This window comes from Eumetopias jubatus, unplaced genomic scaffold, assembly GCF_037043125.1.
Source record: "Eumetopias jubatus isolate StellerSeaLion01/CBP00866 unplaced genomic scaffold, mEumJub1_p1.0 scaffold_12, whole genome shotgun sequence".
NCBI classification, from domain to species: Eukaryota; Metazoa; Chordata; class Mammalia; order Carnivora; family Otariidae; genus Eumetopias; species Eumetopias jubatus.
Window position 1 is genome coordinate 44,634,163 of NW_028274818.1, and position 17,531 is coordinate 44,651,693.

Genomic DNA, 17,531 nt, shown 5'->3' on the forward strand with positions numbered 1-17,531 from the left:
ATGAGGTCCACCCACATTATGGAAGGCAACTGAAAAGCAACTTTTACACAAAGTTCACTGATTTAAACATAAATCTCTAAAAACAGCCTCTTGGAAACATCCAGAATAATGTCTGACCACCTATCCAGGCACTCTGGCCCAGCCAAGTTGACATATAAAATTAGCCATCACAAAGGGCAAACTTTTTTTTTTTAATTTTATAATTTCATGTAGCGATGAACCATTAGTCTGTGCACCAAGGATATGAGACATGGATAAGTCAAAACTACTGAATAAGTAAAATATAAGTACAAATAAAGAGATGAAGGCCCAAGGGGCATCCCCAATAACTCGGCAACAGAGGAAGTTACTTCATTTTACATGGTGTCAGTGGTAGAACTACAAATACCTAGCACGCTGTGGCTAGAAAAGCTTTTCAAGATCAAGCTATCCAGCACTTACTGTATAGATGAAGAGACCAAGGCAAGGCAAAGAATTCAAGAAAATCTGAAAATATGGCAGAGCAGGGCACAGAGGGCACAAAAAAGCAAACAGCTAAGAGGCCAGATACAACTGCTACTGAAATGCCCTGTGTGGAATGTGCCAGAATACCTTCCAACTTATTTTCTGAACTGAGATACAAATTACTCTCTGTTGTCTAAACACACAACTCTTGGGCAGCACAGAGAGAGACGCAGCTCATGGGTGTGCTGGTGGATTGTACCAAACTGACCTGTTACCAAAAGCTGGCCTCGGTATATCCAACATATAGATAATCCCATCACGGATAACTGAGAGTCCAATTACTGTCTTTATTTTGATAAGATGCACAGGAAAGTAAGGGTTGGCCTTTACCATGCCAACATCAGCTAAGGCTGACCAGTGAGCTTGGGCTTCCATGCTTCCCAGAGGGACCCTTAATAACCTGCCTTTCATGGGGAAGGGGAGTCCAGTCCATCTTGGTGAGTTCCTGTCCTTTCCTCTTCAAATGCCAGCACTTCTCCTTCAGTTCACCAGGATTGGCACAGGCCTTAGGAAAAGCTATTAAGATTCAGCACCATTATCGAAGGGGACTTGGCAGAATCTAATCTTCTTTGGGAGACAGAAGACTGGCCCAGAAGTGGGGCTGTAACCTTCAGGCACCTGCTGGCGCTGCTGCAATCTAATGCCTAAGAAATGAGGATCCAGTGTGTCTTTGGTGCCCAGACGAGGCTTTGAAGCTGAGTCAAGATCACAGAACAAAGGCGGCACTGTTTATGCAAATCGAGAAACAAAAGAAGCGAAAATCCAAAGCCATTAAAAGTAGCATCAGAAATTTAATACCCAGAGATGATTAGAAGCTCTGCACCAGTATGAAACAGAACGCCTAAAAAGCAAGGCCGGGCAACACACCAAAACACATACTGCGGGAAGGAATCCTGAGTGGCCGGAGCTTGGCAAGATGTGCTTAGAAGCCTTGATATATGCAGCTTCCTTAGCCAAGGGGCAGCATCTGTACACCACGGGCAGGAAGCCCTGCGCTGCGGCTGTCTCTGCACCTGGTGCATGCAGTCCCTTCGTGAGAAGCTCCGGTACGTGCCCCTGCAAAGCCAGCCCTCTTGTCGCTATCCCTTGGCAATTCTGTCATCCCTGTACCCGTCTTCTGCCAGAGACCACATTCTCAGTGAACACCTTTGGGCACACTATACAATAGGGTGAAGTACAATGAGCTTCTGAGAAGATGGAGATTTTTTCTTTTTAGGCCACTCCAAAAAGATCTGAGCTTAGGCAGAGGGTCCAGGAAACACCAGTTGTGCAGCGTTACAATTCATGAATGTTCTCCGGATATGGTCACCCCCATGAAGGGCATACTACTGTCAGATCGGGCAGGCACTCCAGAGAACATCTCATCCAAAGTTCTCAAGGCTGAGCACAGTTGTGGCCCTTGGGAAGTTTTTAAATATGTCACTTGCCCTGATCCTACCCCAGAAATTCAGACTTGAATGGTCTGGGGGAGGGGAGGCCGGCATCAGTGTCTTTCCAAACCTCATCAAATGATTCGAATAAGCAGCCACATTTGAGAAGCTCAACTCTAGCATGTTCTTCTTTTGTTATAGGAGAGGAAACTGAGGCCCAGAGAGAATAAAGAGCTTGTACAAAATGATCCAGCATAGGCAATGCCTCCAGCCCTTTCACGAGACAACACAAAGAACGAAAGGATGATATTTGCACACCGTGGGGAAAAATGGACGCGGCTGCTCTTGGCTAGGGGCAACTGTCCTGGAGACACCCAGGTACACCAGGCCACACCTTCCTCCCCAGATAACTGTTATTTCTCGGTGGGAGGCACTAAATGGTAGAACACAGCTCACATCCTTGGGAAGAAAAAGGACTAAAAGAGAAAAATGGATGCATAATTTGAGAACTTTTGCTATGGAATATTTCACAGACCTGTCACCAAAAGAACACAGTAAAATTAGGATGTGGAACAGCGGGACATTTAGCAACTGAGTTGTGATCTATCCCAGAGAAGGCTGCCTGCACATGCACTTGAGGAAACGCAACTCTACCAAGTTAGAACATAACTTGGCGTAGCAGCAACCAACTCAGAACAATCCTTTGTACAGCAGACTAGAACGGTGTGAATTCCGAAAAAGTTAAATTTTTATTTCATAAGTAGTGAAGACCTGGGGCTTAGGGACTTTATAATATCATATAATTAAAGCCGAACTGCCAACTACTAGAAGCTAGGCTAATTTAATAGATTGTTTATATTTTTCACAAATGAAGGGAGGAGGTTTTCATGACATGCCAAAGAGAAAATCAAAGGTAAGAAAACTAATTACAAACAACAAAGGAACCAAGCCTTTGGAATATGAGGACTGAAGTGGTTCAAATGACCACTTTTTATTTAAAAGAAACGCACTGATTTGATTTCCCTCCACTCTATTAAGAGATGTTCATCACTGGATGTCTTTTCTTCTATGAAACTAAATGCTTGATGAGCTCAAGATGTGAAATACACTGAACAAAGAGAAGGGTTTGAAGGAGTGTCATTTTATACTGAGCCCCAGTGCAAGGCACTCCATAGAGTGGGCAGCGTGGCGCACCGCCTTTAAAACACAAAACAAAACATAACTTGTTTAAAAATAGCCACTGTTGGAAGGATGGAGAGCACATGCACTTGACTCAATAAAAAACACAAAGGATGCATGCCTGGCAGAGCCTATCCCTTGTAATCCTGTACCTTACTACTTCTCTTAATAAGAAAACCCTTTGGCATTCCTTGATTGCTTAAGCATCTGGATCCCGAGTTTTGAAGAGCCCACAGTACGCCAACTTTCCGAGTTCTGAAAATCCTATGGCCTGTACCTTAGATGGATACACAGCCTTCAGACCTTTCCTGAGAGTGCCTCCACTCCTCCCAGGGTCTTCTGGGAGTTCAGCCCTTGTAATTCCTAAATCCACAGGTGCATCCAAATCATTCATATACATGTTTAAGATACAAATTCCCAGGCCACTCCCACAGGCCATCTGATTGAATGCGGTTGAAAAGGAGCCGAGAAGTCCATGTAACTAATAAATGTCCTAGGTGTTGTGGCCCTGAACTAGTTAGTATTTAGGAACCACTAGTTGAAGCCCAGCAGCCTTAAACCAAAAGGTCCACAGGACAGTGATGAGGGCCATGTCCACCCATGGCCAATGAACTTGACCAATGGGGGTGAGTCACTTTCAGGCCACCTCAACTACTAATTTCAACCTGATCGCCTGGATTCATCCACATAGACAATCGGTGATGGCCAAATAAATAAAAGAATGTGCATAATAATTTTTAGTCCATTGCTTTACAAATTCATAGTTTATCTCAATAAAGAAAAAATTTCTAGGATGGAAATCAATGTGCCCAATTCATCTTAAAGTCTAGGAAGACAGAAAAGGCAAAAAGATTTATAATTTTCTAAAATATTTTAGTGTGCTGACTGTTTCAAGCCTTCCATGCCAACTCCACAGAATCCATCTGAAACCCCAGACACGGTCTGACTGTCTGAATGCTCTCCCAGTGCCCCCTCCCTTACCCCATGCTTCCAGCTGAGGGAATGCAGTAATGTGGGGGCTGCATTAAGCTTACTGTTCAATGGTGTGGTGATGACATGAAAAATCCTGATTCCACTTGGCAGTAACTTTCCACTATCTTGGCGGGTCTCAACCATAATCACTGTGGTGTGTGGAGCTTGAACAGATTATGGGGCTGGCTGGAAACCAAGAAACTAAAAAGCAGTCCAGTGGTCCAGCAAGGGACTCTGTGTTGGAAACGCCACAGCCCCAGATGTCCACATTTCTCACAGATATCCCAGGAATTTAAGTTCCAGTCTTAGTCTCCAGAAAATTTTGCCTTTCCTAAGACCCTGAAATGCCGCAGTTTCTCACTTAACATGACTTTTTAGGGAAAATGCCGATCAATGTACCTTCATTATATCCCCCGTCTCAGAATCATCTCTAGTCCTACGAGAATAGGAAGCTTGCTATAGCCCACTCCCCTCCCCACCTCCAAAATATATACGATCACTCTTTGAGAAAGAATGGGGAATGGAAAAAAAGAGTGCTACTTCCCTGTTGTCTCAAATGTAGGCACTTTTAGCTACCTGTCTTGGTTTTCTTGGGCTTAACTGCTGTCTTTGTCTGTTCTAACAGACTTAAGCTGCTATAAGAACATACCACAGACTGGGTGGCTTATAAACAACAGGTTTTTCACTGCTCTGGGAGCTACAAGTCCAAGATCAGGATACCAGCATGGTCAGGTTCTGGCAAAGACCCTCTTTCAGGATGCAGTCTTCTCTCTGTGTCCTCACATGGTAGAAGGGTAAGGAATCTCTCTGGAGCCCCTTATTCCAAGGGCACTAATCCTATTCATGAGAGCTCCACCCATATGACTTATGCACCTCCCATAGGCCCCACTTCCTAATACCATCATCTTTGGGGGTTAGGATTTCAACACATGAATTTTGAGGCAGGACAGGGGGGAGGGGCACAAACATTGAGACCATGGCAACAGCCAAAGTGGTGAAAGTTGCCACCGATAAGCCTGACAAGTCCTTCAATAGACATTTAAGTACTTCAACCTAGAGGGTAAAGAATTCTTCCAATGCAGCCAATTTATCACTTAAAGCAGGTACTCATGAGAATGCTTTAACAGCAGACCCAACCCCACACTCAGCCCTCTGCCATATTCTTAGGGCATATGCAGTCCAGGATCATTACTTACATAGTTATTTGTATTTCCAAAATGCACATCTTCTAAGGGGTCTTGAAACATTAATCAGAAATGCTGAGGGGTGGAAGGGGTTATTTTTTATTATGTTTGCAGAGGAAGAAATCCCACCGGCTAAACCAACAAGTCAGGGACAGTCCCAGCTTGATGAATTTGACAAACAACTAAAATAATAACAATTGTTGCCTCAATTAAATGAGATGTGTTAGGAAGTCCTAAGTTCAGCCCTGGCAGGATGTCATGAAGTTATTATTGGAAGTCTAAGTCTGAAAAGATTACTGTATGGTGCTCCTAGAGAGGAAAAGAAATGCCCTCCAGACAGATCTAAGGTTTAATTCATGCAAGAGACTTGGCTAATGCCACCAACCACAAACGCTGCATTTTCAAGGATCTGAACGGCAGCATGTTCCAGTGAATTAATTACAGCCACTCTATTTATATTCCACGTGGCTTTTCAATTATTACCTATAATGGGATTCTTTTTTACTTTTATGAACATTAACACACAGCTTTTCCACCAGCAGAATGGAGAGCTGAGGGGAAAGTAATATGATCTTTTACCACTAGGTCATTCACTGGCAGCTTGCCGGGCCTGCTCATTCTAGAAAGCTTGAGTCTTAGGGCTCCTGAAGCATCTGAGCAAGGGTCACCACCCAAATTTCTACAAGGGCCAGGCAAGCCACGTCAAAGAGCCGGACAGTGGAGGGGTAATCATAACTGCACAAAGGATGGGCCTGATGGGGACGTGACTGCTGGACAAAGGCCAAGGGACAGTGGCTACGCGGCCCCAACAATCACTGTTGTGTACAAATGCAGGCCTGGAGAGGCAGGTGCTGATTACACAGTTTTGTTCAGTTTGCGAAAAGTTATCCAGTTATACATTTATGATATAAGCACTTTTGGGATGCATATTATACTTCATTTAAAAAGTGTTGTTTTGTTTTTAAATGGGCTCAGGGCCAGATTTTCTGGGGTCAGAGACACAAGGAGAAGAGAATAGGATGAGTGTAATTAAGGAAGTGTTCAGAGTAACTACCTGAAATGGGTGTTGTGTTAAACTGGCTTTTACTGAGCCACCCAGGGCATGAGTATAGGTGGGCTGGCAGAGTTTTAAAAAGCTGGGATTAGAAACAGAGATTTTAAAACTTATGCAGAACAGGATATATAAAACACTCCTATTTGGGTTGACATTAAAAGAATATATGTACATGCACAGAAAGTTTCTAGAAGAATGTACAAGAAACTGTTAACATTGGTTGTCTCTGGCAGGTGGCATAGAGTAGACGGGAGATTTACTTTTTATCATGTTTCTAGTCATCCTGTTGAATCTTTATTATAGGAGGATATTATTGTTTCAGTTGAAAAGAGAAAAACATCAGGAAAGTTCTTAAAATAATTAAATCACTATTAAATAAATCTACAAGGCCCCTAAGGGATTTCAGAATTTTTTAAATCAGCAATTTTTGATATGTTCACACTGTAAGTGTAGTTAAATGAACAAGTCACTCCTTTGAGAATAAGAAGTCAAGACATATACAGTAGACACATGTTGTAATTCCTGATGAATAATAGCTATGATTTAAACACATATAGTGAACCGTCTTCAGAATATTGTAACTGGGGAACAGGACAAACAACCATATTATAGGCTAATCAATTTTTTTTAAAGATTATTTATTTGAGGAGGGAGGGGCTGAAGGAGAGGGAGAAAGAGAGTCTTAAGCAGACTCCACGTTGATCACAGAGCCCCACTCAGGGCTCGATCCCATGACCCTGAGATCATGACCTGAGCCAAATCCAAGAGTCAGATACTTAACTGACTGCACCACCCAGGTGCCCCTAATCAATTTTTTTCGGACATTATCTCAACTGTATACTCTGTTGTTAAATTATTTAAAGAAATGTGCAGAAACAAGCCTTAGAATAGTCCTACTATTGTCCCTATGTAAGCCTTATAATGGTTCTACTATACTGTGCCAAAGACTCGAAGACAGTTCCACACAGTGATACGACCCATGTGTACCCTTAAGTGTTGGAAAAGGGGCCCAGGCACAACCAGCAGCCTCCCTGGTTACAAAGCTTCCATTGTTCATTCCTACGACCACGAGAGACAGTCAAGGGAGAGGGCCACAAGAAGCCTGCTTATGTACCTGGAGCCACAAAGAAGCTCAGGGGTAGAATCACCTAGAGAAAGTCGCTGAAGACAAACCTGTAAAAACCAAACCCTGATTAGAATAACTGGCATGTGCCTTAAACCCTGAGTTATATTTGTCATAAAGTAATCAAGAGGCGCCTGCACGGCTCAGTCGGTTAAGCACCCGACTCTTGATTTCGGCTCAGGTCATGATCTCAGGGTCGTGAGATTGAGTCCCGCGTCGGGCTCCATGCTCAACGTGGAGTCTCCTTGAAATTCTCTTTCCTCTCCCTCTGCCACTCCCCCAACTTGTGCTAAATAAATAAATAAATAAATAAATAAATAAATAAATAAATAAAATCTAAAAAAAAAAAATCAACATTAAACAGCCACCCTGGGTTTAAAATCTAGAAATCTGTTATCTCATCCCATGACTTATTCACTGTATAATATGCTAGGGGAAAATCCTTTAATTGCCCTATATTTTGGTTTCCCCATCCGTGGACATCAATTAATAAAATAGAACCAGGGGAATTTAGGCATCCTCTTATCAGTCATTTCAGTTTTTACCCAAAGGAAATACATAATCCTGAGGCCCAATCATGTTTTGAAATTGGTGGGTGGGAAGATGATAGTTTTCTCCAACCATTTGGAAGAAGGTTGAGTTTAAAGGTCAACTAAGTCTAAGACCACTAATTAAAAAGGCTAAAAAACTGAACCTGTTTTACCAGTACGAACCCAAGATGCTGCAGCCATCGTGCCTATGAATAGTGCTGCCTTATTCATTTGCTACCAACAACACTGGATAAATTTCTTTCTTTTGCTATGTAGCTGTGATCATAGCAAGTGATCTGTATTTATGTGCAATTCATATATTTAGTCTCACTCTGTACCTATGAAATCCACCAACATAAAGCCGAGTTCGGTAACTATAAAGTGGCTAAGCTAAGTGATGAAATTATCAAGACAGCGGAAGGGAACCACTGAGTCCCTTGTGTCATTCAAGCAGAAGGGGCCATTCTTGTTTGGAAGAAACACTGGCACTCTTATCTTCCTAAGTTGGGTCAACTGACAGAAGCAAAAACTAGAACTAATTGGTCCTTTCTTGATCTTAAACAGACCATCTGTACTCAGTCTGGGACATTAGCTGCTTGGGTCACATCCTTGCTCCACCACGCACTAGCCTTGTGACCTTAGGCAAGTTATTGAAATTCCTTGTGCCTCAGTCTCCTTCTGTGTAAAGTGAGGAGAGTCATAGCACCTCTTGCCCAGGGTTGTTGTCAGGGTTAAATTAGTTATCTTATCAAAGTGTTTAGTTTTCATTAGTAAATGAATGTTAGTTTTCATTCTGCTAATAATTTGTTTTGTTGGAAGGAAGAGAGAGTGCCTTGCGAATATATTGTTTTGAAAATCTTCATTTAGAAAGAGAAAGGTGAAGGAGATGGGGCCAAAAGGAAAAGATGGATAGGAAATAGCAACTATTGTCTATTTATTAACATTTACGTGAAAGACATAGTCCATACATTATTTCACTTGTTTAAAAACTTGTTAAAAAAAAATCTTGGAGGTAGGTGTTGTAATTGGTTATTTCCAGATGAAGAAGGTAGGCTTGGTTAGAGGTTCACTGATGTGCCCACAATCACACAGGATATTCAAACCTTAGCATACCTGACTATAAGCTTGGATACTCCCCTCCCCGGTACTACTAAACCACCAGGCTGGGGAAAAAAAAATAAGAAAAAGAAGGTGGAAAAGTGATGAAAACAGACTAATGGAGAGAAGGGAACCAAAGTATCATCTAGTTTTTCGCCAAGGAGCTGAAACTTCTACCCATAGGGATAACATAAGCATTGAATGTCAAGACTGTAATGATAAAATGTAACACTGTTCTTGCTGGTGCTGAAAACTATCACTAGTAGTAGTTTGAAACATTTTACAAACACACTTATATTAGTGTGTCTAGTTAATCATTCACCAAAATGCGACTTGTTGAGCATCAAGAAGTGGAGAATAATCCAAGGTAATCCCCCAAACACTGCAGCGATGAAGTAGTGTGCAAAATGTGGGGATCGACACCCCAGAACAAGCAGAAGCCCACCAATGTTAATGTCGATGTCAACAGAAAACCATCTCCTGATTTAGAAAGCCATACAATGGTTTCCAGTGTAGTATGCTACTTTTCAAACCTCCCAAATGTAATGCCCAAATCGTTGTGTAATTACATGGCAGTTACTGCCTTATGATGGCACAGACTCTGAGTCCCCACTGTCTTCCCACAGGCTCCACGAGACAAACTGAATGCGTCTTTTGGGTCAAATGTTTTTCCTTGTGTCCTGCTCCATTTTTCATTATCATGGCAACTTGGCACTCCTCCCCTTAATCATAGGTTTGGGAAGGGGGGTGAGGTCAGCCTTCCCTCCGTCGCTAAGGCCACCGTTCATGGCTCCATTGAAGTAAAGTGCACCCACTGCAGTGCATATGCCACACGCCACATGCCAAACAGTTCTCTTCATCTCGGCACAGCAGTGATTCCCATCAACTCAGTGCAGGTTTTAATTAGAACACGAGGAACATTAGTTCCTTATTATTGTTATTATATTTGAAGGAAAACAGTTTGCTTGATGGGGGTTTTGAGATCAGACAGGTACACGTGACATGTTTTCTCTTTGCCTAGTACAAAATATCTCTAAAACATAAACTTTCCTTAATTCAATCCAATCCAAATAAACTTAATGCTAACTGAGATAACTGTACTCAGTCTCTGACAGTCAAAGTTTTCGGGACAATTTATTGGTACTGCCTGCAAATATGGTCCAGAACTTTCAGTGGGCAAAAAAAATTACAGCAACAGGAAGTCTGAATGTGTTCAATGAACCACACCTCTCACTCGTACAGGAAAGAAGTCTTATCAGATGTTCCTCTGATACCTTTATCACTAGCCAGTGATAAAGGTAAGTAGATGAATGAGAAAGTTGAGTGTGCACAGAGCTTGGGAGATAAGATTAAATGGAAGCTAGCAGCCCAGATTCTATATACCACCTGGTTCTTTGTGTAAAGTTCTGGGTAGCTAACACCATTTTTGACACTGACCATCTTTGACATTAGTGTATGCCGGCTTTGCAGAGTGGATACTAGTCAGTTTGGCATCTCAGAATGTTGAATAGAGCTTTCAACTGTGAGACTAAAAGGAAGTAGTTGGCAGAAGCTCCTTGTAGCATCCTAAATTGAGTTACCGCTTCCTCCTGGTGGGTAATATCCCATAACCTTCACAGCCAAATACTCGCCTAGCGCCAGTCTCAAAGTTAGCAACTTCGGTGGTACAATGCAATGAGTTTGGAGATTTGCACTCAATAAACCTGCCACCTGCTTTATTGTCCTGACAGGAAACTGTGGTTAATGTCCCAGTGTCTTTTTTTCCTCCCTCACTGTTCCCTCTTCCTGGAACCCTCCTTACTTCCCAGGTTTTAGTAGATTCCTATTTGTCTTGCATAACTGGGTTCCAACTAAGTGTCAACTCTCCTCAAGGAGGCTTCCAAGACCATGCAATCTGATCTAGAAGTCCTTTGTCACTCCCCTAAACCCTATACATGCCATTCAGATCACCTTACACTGCCCAGTAAAAGGAGCCATATTTGTCTGTGAAAAGCCACACCTTACTCAACTTTATTTCAGCTGGAACCTGGCATAGTGCCTCGATCTCACAAAAGCTGGTCATTAGGAGTGTGTGCTTGCAGAACCTCTCTGTACCTCAGTTTTCTCATCTGTAAAAGGGTATGATCACAATACATACCTGATAGTGAATGTAAAGTGCTTAGAATAACTGTGGGCTCTTATTATTAAGTATTTGTGAAATTGATAAATAAGTGTAATCTTAAGTCAGTTACTTTATTTTTTTAAAGATTTTATTTATTTGTTTGACAGAGAGAGACAAGGGGGAGAGGGAACGCAAGCAGGGGGAGTGGGAGCGGGAGAAGCAAGCTTCCGGCTGAGGAGGAAGCCCAGTGCGGGGCTCGATCCCAGGACCCTGGGATCATGACCTGAGCCGAAGGCAGACACTTAACGACTGAGCCACCCAGGTGCCCTTAAGTCAGTTACTTTAGATACAATGTCTTCTTCTATAAAATGGAAATAAGTTTATTTATTTACAGAATGGTAGTAAGGATCAAATGAGATGACATAGTTAATGAAACTACTTTGAGAGCTGTAGAGGACCATTTTGAAACTGCCCTTTTGTTTATTATTACCTAATAAATGATATAAGATTTCTAAACCAGAATTCAAAGAAGAGTCTTTAGTGGCTAATGCAGTGGTTGCCCAAGGCTTATTCAAACTTTGGGTTTTTTCCTTAACTTTGCAACACTGGCCATAAGAGACAAGGTACAGTTACATGGACTATTAACAAGGTTAAGGGAAAATAGATCCCAAAACTCAGTGAAGCATTGGAATACTAGCCATCTGAAAAGAACATCAACATCCACAAAATATGGAACATCCAGAGGACTTAGGATGCACAATCATTGCTGCTTCATTTTGATATCACAGAATCCATGGAATTTAAGACCTGGAAAGAATTTTGGAAATCATTTCTTCCAATTCCTTCATTTTACTGATGAGGAAACTGATGTCTATGGACCCCAAGCAACTGGCCCAAAGCCACATATCAAGCTAGTGACAAACCACTTGCCTCCTAATTTGTAGCCTGTAGGTTTATATAAATTTTGTTTATATCATGTTGCCACCACTATTTTTGTGGGGTAGACTTTAGGGACAAACTTGAGTTCCAATTCCAGTTTTACCATTTATTAATTCTGTGACTTTAAGGGAGTTATTGAACTGATGGAAGTCGCAGTTGCTTCATTTGTAAAATAGGGATCCTCGTATCCCTTTTAAAAGTTCACCCCATGCTAGAAGAGTTATATATATATATACCTATACGTTAGGTAGCAAAACCTGTGCCCCTCCTACCTGCTTCAGCCTTCACTAATTTCCTATAGTAAATTAAAACCAAACAATGTTCTTTAAAACCAAACAGTGCATGAAGACCAAGACCATGTTGTAAAACATCTCTCTTGAAGAAAGCATCTAAGAACTGACATTTGTGAAATCTTCTTTGGTATTGAAGTGGTTAAAAAAAAATCCTTCTTCCTTCTGGTTTAAAACCTGGCTGCACCCGTTCTCCCTCTGCACACGCCGTGCCCTTCTCCGTGGCAGCCGGCACGTATAACAGGGTAATAGTAAAGCAGTGTATAGCACAGCGCTGCACTGTATCTCCTGTTTGCTTTCTCACCTCCGCACCTCTCCCACCAGCTACCGTCAGGCTGCCAATTCCAGCTACTGCTTTATCCTCCCTTCTCTCTTTCTGCCCAGCCGCAGCTTTAAGGGTGTGTCTTGTCTGAGGATGGCTCCCTTTATCAACGCAAGACAGAAACTGCTCCGGACTGACCTGGGCTCTGTCTTCCTCGGAGGACCAGACAGAGTCTTCTTGTCCACGTTCCCGGCTGCCTGTCTCCCGAGGCCAGCGTCCACCTCCTCCTCCTCCTCAGGCCTTTTAGCGGGGCTCCCCTGACTACCAACGTCTCGCCCTCTGATGCCCGCGTTTCTAAAAGGTGCGAGACTAGACCGAGTTCTAAAAGTTGGTGCGGGCAGCCACTCGCACTGATGTCCTAGCCCTCCCCGCAACAAACACAGTCCCAGGCGCGGGGCTCCATCCCGGGGCAACAAAACTGTCTGCCTTCTCCAAGGCAGCTCCGTGCCCAGGACACAGTACCCCCCAGGGCACCCCGCGTGGTTTGCAGCTGCCGCGAGGAATGAGCCCCAGGAGGATGCACAGGCGCGGACAGCCCGGAGCAGGCGGAGGCGACAGGCCCACCGTGGCGGCGCGGTTGGGAAGACACCGTGGGCCCCACCTAACCTCAAACTCTGAGTCTATATCCCCTCTCCACCCCCGAGCTCCCACCCCACCGTCCTCGGGTGAACCAGGAGCCACTGTTCTAGCCTCCGAGGTGAGAGAGCAGGAGCTGGACACCGGGAAGCCACGCCGCCTAGCCACTCCGGAGCCCCCTTGCCGGCCACAATGAGGCTTCCCGCCGCGTCTGGACGACTAGGCGGCGATGGGCACCCCTATTCCCTCTCCCCAGGGCTAGGGGTAGGAGGCGGGAAAAAGTAAACCTCGCGAGTTGGAAAGGGGCGCCGCTAGCCCTCTTGCGGGGTGCCCACAAGCCCCTATCGGGGAAAGGGACAAGGCCACCCCGATCCACACCCCCACGCACACCCCGGAGCTCGGGGCGGGCTGGCCATCCCCATTGGCACCGCAGGCGCACCCAGCCCCACGCGTCCTTCCCCAACACGACCTCGGGATCTCATCCGCCCCGGAGCGGCGCGGGCGGCCGGAGGTGTGCGCACCGCGCTCGGCGCGTGCCCCACGCTCCGGAGCCCGGCGGCCGCAGCTTCGCGCGCTCACCAGATGGCCATCCTGCTTTTAGGGTAGTCCAGCCGCTCCAGGCAGCCGAGGAAGTGAGGCAGCGCGTGCGCAGCGTTGCGGGCGAGGATGGCCACTAGCACCGTGGGTCTCTGAACCGGCGACTCGGGGAAAACCTCCGGCTCCTCTTCGTCGTGCTCCGAGTCGGGCTCCGCGGCAAAGCGCGCCCGGCAGCCGCCGCGGAGCAGAGCGGCGGACAGGAGCAGCAGCGAGCAGGCAAGGGTGGCTGCGCGGCGCGCAGCCATGTTCGGGGCCGCGGCGCGCGGCGGGAGACTGGCGGCCCGAGGGCGCAGAGGCGGGCTGCGAGGGCCGGACGGGGGACGCGGCTGCCGGGGCCGGCTGGCGCGCGCACACTGGCACCGGGCCCTGCGGCCCGGGAGCCTCCCGCCGCCGCCGCGGCCGCCGCACTGCCCAGGCCCTGACGCGGGGGCGCCCCGAGGACCTGCCGCCGCCGCGCTCGCCTGGAGCTCCCGCTCGCCGACAGCAGCGTGTGTGTGTATGTTGGGGGCGGGGGGGAGAAGGCTGTGCGTCCTGAGTCCCGCGGAAAGTTCCTCTAGTCCAGGCTCAGCTCGTACAGCTGAGGTCTGTGGCTTCCCCCGGAGCCGTGAGGTGTGGCCGTCGCTGCCAATGGGCGTGTGAGTGTGTGTGTGTGTGTGTGTGTGTGTACATAACGGTGCAACTCCGAGAAAATTTATTCTGCTTTTGCAAACCACAGTCTGAAGTCCTTCACAGTGATGCAATGTATCCAGTTTTGCATAACGCACCTATTGACTAGACGGGTAGAGTTCTAAAATGGAAAGTCACCCAGCTGTCCATTACCACGGTAAACATTTTTTTTAAACTTCCACAAAGGCAGAGTGTTTGCATTTCCCTATACACTCAGTTTCTCTTGAAGTTCATCCTTGACTGAGTAGACCCCCATTACACCAAGCTTGGAGACTTGGAGAATTTGAGAGATAGACAGAACCCTTGCAATTAAGGGGAAGCCCCTGATGGGACATTGTTCTGAAGCCCTACTCCTCTCCCTTTCCCCCCTAAGGTCCTGAGCTTCCTGACAGGATGTCATAAAAGACAGGTTTCATCTAAATGGTTTTATTTTTCCTTAATGACCCAAACTAACAAAGAGTAACCCAAATACAGGGAAAATTCATAGGTGTTGGAGTAGGAGAGAGAGAAAGAGATAAGGAGGAAGAGAAGAAGTGCTGAAAGAAGAACACAATTAGCACATAAAATGAAATTGCTAGGATACGCTGCCACAGGATCTTTACTCTTGAACATAACACAGGAAAGCTAGGAATGAAATCTGGAGTTCCTTCTTTGTGGGGTTGTGTAGCCTTTGATCTCTCTATATACAGGATGGGTTGGTACCACTGCACATTCATGACCTTCAACCCCAGTTCGCCCTCAGCCCTGTCCCACAGATTTTTACTTCTTGTGTCCCTCCTTCTCTGCAACTATTAGAAGCCTTCCTTACTCTCCTCCCACCCCCTCACCTCCTCAGAAGAATATCACCTCCTTTACTGAACTCCCTCAACAGCCTTGTCTCTAATATCCCTACCAGTGCCCTCCTTACCTGCAGGCACCTATTCCTAACATCCCCATCCTCTCCATTCTCGTCCATGACTTTGCTTTGCTCCATCATTTATCTCTACTCTCTACCAAATCTACAACTGGTCCCTCTCCACCAGCTCCTCCCGTCAAGCTAAAAACTTAGTCCTCTCCTATCCTTGAATAAAAAAAAAAAAAATTGTTGTTTTAATCCTGTATCTCCTTCTAGCAATCCCCTCTGTCTTGGCCAAGCTCCTTCAAAAAGTTTTATCCACTTCTTCATCTCCCACTTCTACTTCTTCACAGAGGCTGTTCGGGCAAAGCCACAGATGACCTCAGCGTTGGAAGATTCAGTGACCTCTCTTCGGTTCTCACCTTCCTGGACCTGTTTCTACTTGTGTTTGCGCCCCTTCACTGGGTGCCCCTTCACAATGTGCTACTCTTCTAGCACCATATGGTCTCTCAGCATAATTGCATCTTCCAAATCTATGTCTCCTGCTCTAACCTCTTCTCTGACATTTAAACTTTTATATCCAGTGGCCTACACACATTTCCTTCTCCTCCATCCTTCTTTGGAAACTGCTATTGCTATCCTGCATATAGGCCACAGGGACTTTTGGACAGTGCCCCTTCCCTGGAGTGAGATGGGATTGATGGACAGTTGCTGGCATTCCTGGAGCTTAGTACTGCTGGGTGTATTCAGTTTTCTGAGCTTGCTGATTACAAAGTTTTCTGAAACCTTGCTGATTACAAAAAGAACCTGTTAATTAGTTATGGCATGGCAAAGAAAATGAGATTTTCCCTGATTGTGGCAGATTTGTAAAATACACATTCTGTGAATACACATTCACAGAATGTGTATTTTACTAATCATAAGAACAGATATAAAATATGGAAACAGTAGTTTATATATGTGAAATGTAGTGTAGATTTAATTAGTCTGCAGACAAAGCTTGGTGCAGAAGTAGATTCCACAACAGATTACACAAACTTTGCAAAACTCTATTACTCATTGAGCTAACTAATGAATTCAGTAAAATTACAAGATACAAAATCAATATGCAAAAATAAGTCGCCTTTATATACACTAACAACAAACTACCTGAAAAAAATAAAATAATCCAATCTTCAGTGACATCAAAAACAATAAAATATCTGGGAATAAATTTAATGAAGTGAAAGATCTGTACATTGAAAACTATTGATGAAAGAAATTGAAGATGACAAAAATAAATGGAAATATATCCCATGTTCATGGATTGGATGACTTTAATATTGTTAAAATGTCCATACTAATCAAAACCATCTATAGATTCCATGCTGTTCCTATCAAGATTTCAGTGGCAATTTTAGAGAAAAAGAAAAAAAATCCTAAAATTCATATGGAACAACAAAAGACCCTGAATAACCAAAATAATCTTGAGAAAGAACAAAGATGGAGGCATCACACTTCCTAGTTTCAAACTATATTACAAAGCTATAATAGTTAAAAGGGTAAGCTACTGGCGTAAAAGACACAGAGACCAATAGAACAGAATTGAGAGCCCAGAAATAAATCCATGTATATTCAACTAGTATTTGACAAAGGAGCCATGAATGCTCAATGGAAAAAGATCACCTCTTCAATAAATGGTATTGGGAAAACTAGATATTTGCACACAAAAGAATAAAACTGGACCCTTACACCACTTGAAAAATTAACATGAAACAAGTGAAGACTTAAATGTAAGATCTGGAACTATATAATTCCTACAAGAAAATGCAGGAGAAAGCTCCTTGACATTGGTCTTGATAATGATTTTTTTCAGTATGATACCAAAGGCACAGGCAACAAAAGGAAAAATAAACGAGTGGGAGTACCTTAAATTAAAATGCCTCTATACTGCAAAAGAAATGATCAACAAGATGAAAGACAACCTGTGGAATAGAGAAAATATTTCCAAACCATATATCTGATAAGGGGGTTAATATCCAAAATACACAAGGAACTCATGCAACTCAATAGTACACAAATAATCCTATTTTTAAATGGGCAAAGACCTGAATAGACATTTTCCCAAAGAAGATATACAAATGGCCAACAGGTACATGAAAAGGTGCTCAGCATCATCAGGGAAATACAAATCAAAACCACAATGACATAT

At 44.2% G+C, this 17,531-nt stretch overlaps 1 protein-coding gene across 1 annotated transcript in view; it reads right to left on the minus strand.

Annotated features, from left to right (window-relative positions):
• COLGALT2 (collagen beta(1-O)galactosyltransferase 2) overlaps window positions 1–14,084 on the minus strand; it is a 103,709-nt gene extending 89,625 nt beyond the window's left edge. The window contains exon 1 of the mRNA XM_028121576.1: window positions 13,822–14,084. Within this exon, the coding sequence (XP_027977377.1) occupies window positions 13,822–14,084 (263 nt within the window). The remainder of the gene's footprint in view (window positions 1–13,821) is intronic.
• Window positions 14,085–17,531: the final 3,447 nt, after the last annotated feature.